Source organism: Sinocyclocheilus rhinocerous, unplaced genomic scaffold, assembly GCF_001515625.1.
Source record: "Sinocyclocheilus rhinocerous isolate Xijiao unplaced genomic scaffold, SAMN03320098_v1.1 scaffold15698, whole genome shotgun sequence".
Taxonomy (NCBI): Eukaryota; Metazoa; Chordata; class Actinopteri; order Cypriniformes; family Cyprinidae; genus Sinocyclocheilus; species Sinocyclocheilus rhinocerous.
The window spans coordinates 14,031-18,788 of record NW_015633382.1 but is presented as its reverse complement, the minus strand read 5'-3'; the positions used below and the strand labels follow the sequence as shown (position 1 = coordinate 18,788).

The window sequence follows — 4,758 nt, the reverse complement described above, 5'->3', positions numbered from 1 at the left end:
TTGGCATGCGTGGCATGCGATAATTGCCACAGCTGCTCTGCGCTGCAGCGCGAGTATTTAATGAGCAGCACATATTTGCTCGAGGGTTACATACGTAACCGAGATGTTCCCTTTCAGAATTGGGGATATCTACCAACACGCCACTGTTGCTGGCCCTTCCAGCGCTCTGCTTGAGACTCCTGGACCGCCCCCAACAGTTGGAGCGGAAGTCAGGGCTCCAAGCAGAGAAGGTCAGTCACTGCTGTTCCGCAAGACCCACTCAGTGTGACTATTGGATAACGCTGGGAAAGCGTGCCCTAGAAAGGAAGGGGACGCTGCGGAGGCCACATCCTGCCCTTAGGAAGGTAAAATGTGGCGGTTACACATATGGACTAGACAATTAGGGTAGTACAACATTAGGAAGTCTCTGGGATGCTTCCAACCTAGTTCTAGGGGTGAAAGAACACCAGCAGAGAGGGAAAGACACGGGCTAGTCGGACTGGGCAGCCTACCGTGGAAGAATACGCATATGGGATCGCCGCAGGGACCACTACATATGGACACCCAGCCTAACACAGGTTCCACAATGCATACGAGTGTAGGCCTGGTGTCAAACGCTCCACCACGTTTGACTGCCGGGGGGTGATGGAGGAACTCAAAGGGTTAGCCATTTTTGGGGAACTCTATTGGAGCAATAGACGCACGTATTTGGCCCAGCGGGTGGGAGGGGCGTTGCAAACCGATATCTAGAACGGGTCCTTCGCGAGTACACAGGAAAATACCGACTCTACACGAAGGCTATAGAATTTAACGAACGTGTTAGGTGTCGCCCGGCCCGCAGCTTTACAAATATCTGTCAGAGAGGCGCCTTGAGCCAGCGCCCAGGAGGAAGCAACACTTCTAGTTGAGTGTGCTCGCAACCCGAACGGGCAAGGCACGTCTTGGGATTGGTACGCGAAGACAATAGCATCCACTATCCAGTGGGCTAACCTCTGTTTGGAGACAGCCTTTCCCTTCTGCTGGCCTCCGTAACAGACAAAGAGCTGGTCTGAGTTTCTGAAGCTTTGTGTTCTGTCCACGTACAACCACAGAGCGCGGACGGGAAAGAGAAAAGCTAGGGCTGGGTCTGACTCCTCCAAGAGCAGCGCTTGCAGGCTCACTGCCTGGTCCCTGAAGGGAGTGGTAGGAACCTTGGGCACATATCCAGGCCGGGGTCTCAGGACAACATGAGAGTTGGCCGGCCCGAATTCTAGGCACGATTCGTCGACCGAAAATGCCTGCAGGTCCCCTGTCCTCTTGATGGAAGCCAATGCAGTCATGAGAACTGTCTTTAGTGACAGAATTTTCAACTCAGCTGACTGCAAGGGTTCAAAGGGAGGTCTCTGCTGTGCCGTGAGCACCAGAGACAGATCCCAAGAGGGCACCGAGGTAGGACAAGGAGGGTTCAACCTCCTCGCCCCTCTAAGGAACCTGACAACCAGGTCATGTTGGGGTGTTTTATTTTACCACAAACCTGTGGACAAAAGTTCAGTGATGGAAGATTAACTATGACCTTTTTTAACTTTTTAAAAATTAGTTTTAAATTTTATACTGAAATTGAAATGCACAACATTAATTATATGATTTATATATTGATTATATAATGCTGATGAAGGGCAATGTGATGTTCTATGAGGAGGACCTGATTGAGAGCGGCATAGACCTCACTGACGCCTCAGTGTATTCTGGGATTTGCACTGTGATCTTTAAGCAGGAATCTGTGATTCATAAGAGGAAAGTCTACAGCTTCATTCATCTGAGCGTTCAGGAGTTTCTCGCTGCTTTCTATGTGTTCTACTGCAATTTAATGAAGAACATAGAGCCACTGAATGAATTCAGATCTTACAAATTTTCCGGAGTATCTCTGTATGATCTACTAACATCAGCAGTAGATAAAGCCCTCAAGAGTGAGAATGGACAGCTGGATCTGTTCCTGCGGTTCCTGCTAGGCGTCTCACTGGAGTCCAATCAGAGACTCTTACAGGATCTACTGACACACACAGAGAACAGCTACGAGACCATCAGGAGAACCACACAGTACATTAAAGAGAAGATCAAAGATCCAGATGATATTTATTATCTCTCAGCTGGTAAATCCATCAATCTGTTCCTCTGTCTGCTGGTTCCTGCTGGGCGTCTCACTGGAGTCCAATCAGAGACTCTTACAGGATCTACTGACACACACAGAGAACAGCTCCGAGACCATCAGGAAAACCACACAGTACATTAAAGAGAAGATTAAAGATGAACGTCGTGATCTCTCAGCTGGTGAATCCATCAATCTGTTCCTCTGTCTGCTGGAAATGAAAGATCAGACTCTGTCCAGAGAGATTAAGGAGTTTGTGAAATCAGACAAACACTCAGAGAAACCCTCTCCTGCTCACTGCTCAACAATCTCCTACATGCTTCAGATGTCAGAGGAGCCTCTGGATGAGTTTGAACTCATGAAATACAACACATCAGCTGAGGGGAGAAGAAGACTGATACCAGCTGTGATCAACTGCAGAAAAGCTCTGTGAGTGTTTCATCATTAAGAAATGAAGAATCATGTTTAATAATGGAATCTAGCATCTTTAAAATTGACCATTTCTTAAATTAGATATTTTCTTCTAAACAGCAAGCTTATAGTTTTGAAGGGGTCATGACATGACATTTTTTTTTTATTATTTTAGTTTTTTGAAGTTTTTTGACACAAAAACAGTCCTATATTTGCACAGCATGATTATTTTCTAGTCTCAGTTTGACTCTTGTCAGTAAATGTTTGCTATTGTGATTGACTAACATTGTTGCATCTCTCTCCTCATCACCTCACTGCTCAACTGCACACTGTAGGTGTTGAAGTGCTGTTTTAGAGTCATTCAAATGCAAATATATACTTTTTGCAGGTTAGTTTCATGAAATGCTCTTTTTGCAGTGAGGATGAATTTTTGAGGACTGAAAATTACAAATCCATCAATCTGTTCCTCTGTCTGCTGGAAGTGAAAGATCAGACTCTGTCCAGAGAGATTCAGGAGTTTGTGAAATCAGACAAACACTCAGAGAAACTCTCTCCTGCTCACTGCTCAACAATCTCCTACATGCTTCAGATGTCAGAGGAGCCGCTGGATGAGTTTGAACTCATGAAATACAACACATCAGCTGAGGGGAGAAGTAGACTGATACCAGCTGTGATCAACTGCAGAAAAGCTCTGTGAGTGTTTCATCATTAAGAAATGAAGAATCATGTTTAATAATGAATCTAGCATCTTTAAAATGGACCATTTCTTAAATTAGATATTTTCTTCTAAACAGCAAGCTTATAGTTTTGAAGGGGTCATGACATGACATTTTTTTTTTATTATTTTAGTTTTTTGAAGTTTTTTGACACAAAAACAGTCCTATATTTGCACAGCATGATTATTTTCTAGTCTCAGTTTGACTCTTGTCAGTAAATGTTTGCTATTGTGATTGACTAACATTGTTGCATCTCTCTCCTCATCACCTCACTGCTCAACTGCACACTGTAGGTGTTGAAGTGCTGTTTTAGAGTCATTCAAATGCAAATATATACTTTTTGCAGGTTAGTTTCATGAAATGCTCTTTTTGCAGTGAGGATGAATTTTTGAGGACTGAAAATTACAGTATTTTTATAGTATAGTGACCTCTTATATTTCAAAATATCAAATAAAGTTTGATTCCTCATATCATGACCCCTTAACTAAATACATTCAACAACAATGAAAGATAAGAACACCATTTAATGCATCTGAGCACTGCATCTGAGGTGAGACGAGTCAACAATGGCGTCCACATGTCGAGTACCTTGTTTTGCTTTAATTAATAAACGTAATCTAATACAACAGCCATTACTGCACGAATAAGATGTAGTAAATAATATATTTATAGATATAAAGATATAAAACAAATTGCCCTTTGGGGTTAATAAAGTTCACCTTGACCTTGACCTTGATTTAGTTTGAGCAGCTTGGCACTAAGAAATAAAATCAAACTCACAGATTCATGTAATTTGTCAAGTCATATCCCAAAAACATAACTTTGCATGAATGAAATAAGGAGTCTCTCAGATTCGTAGTTCAAAACTCATAATTGTATATCTTCAGCAAAGCATATTTTGAAGCACAGCAGTAGCTGAAGAAACAGTCAGGAGCTAATCTGATCTCTGATGTTGATGAACCTGATAAAATGAGCAGATTATATCCTTGCACTCAGGAACTCATCTTATTGTTATTCAGGCTGGAATGTAAAAATATTTATTTCCAGGTTCCTGAGGACAGATACTTGGGAAATTCCTTTACATGTCTTTATTATATTATTGGTTTCATTTTATTTGTTCTTTCATCTCTTCTAGATTTTCTGGCTGTGATCTCTCAGATCAGCATTGTGAAATGGTGTCATCAGCTCTACAATCCTCAAACTGTGTCCTGAGAGAGCTGGATCTGAGTAAAAATCACCTGCAGGACTCTGGTATAAAGTTTATTTCTGATGGACTGAAGAATCCAAACTGTCAGCTGCAGATACTGAGGTATTAAGAACATATAAGAGATCATTTACAGTCAGACGGTTATCATGTTGATGTGTGTGTGTGTGTGTGTGTGTGTAGATGATCTGACTGTTGATGTGTGTGTTCTGCTCTCTTTCAGCCTCTCTGGCTGTAATCTCACTGGTCAGCATTGTCAGAGTTTGTCATCTGTTCTACAATCCTTAAACTGTGCCCTGAGAGAGCTGGATCTGAGTAACAAT

At 42.4% G+C, this 4,758-nt stretch overlaps 1 protein-coding gene across 1 annotated transcript in view; it reads left to right on the top strand.

Moving 5' to 3' along the window:
• Positions 1 to 1,627: 1,627 nt before the first annotated feature.
• The window catches only part of LOC107744008 (NACHT, LRR and PYD domains-containing protein 12-like), a 10,156-nt gene continuing 7,025 nt past the window's right edge, over positions 1,628 to 4,758 (top strand). The window contains exons 1-3 of the mRNA XM_016557466.1: positions 1,628 to 2,099; positions 2,962 to 3,208; positions 4,367 to 4,540. Coding sequence (XP_016412952.1) covers positions 1,628 to 2,099; positions 2,962 to 3,208; positions 4,367 to 4,540 — 893 coding nt within the window. The remainder of the gene's footprint in view (positions 2,100 to 2,961; positions 3,209 to 4,366; positions 4,541 to 4,758) is intronic.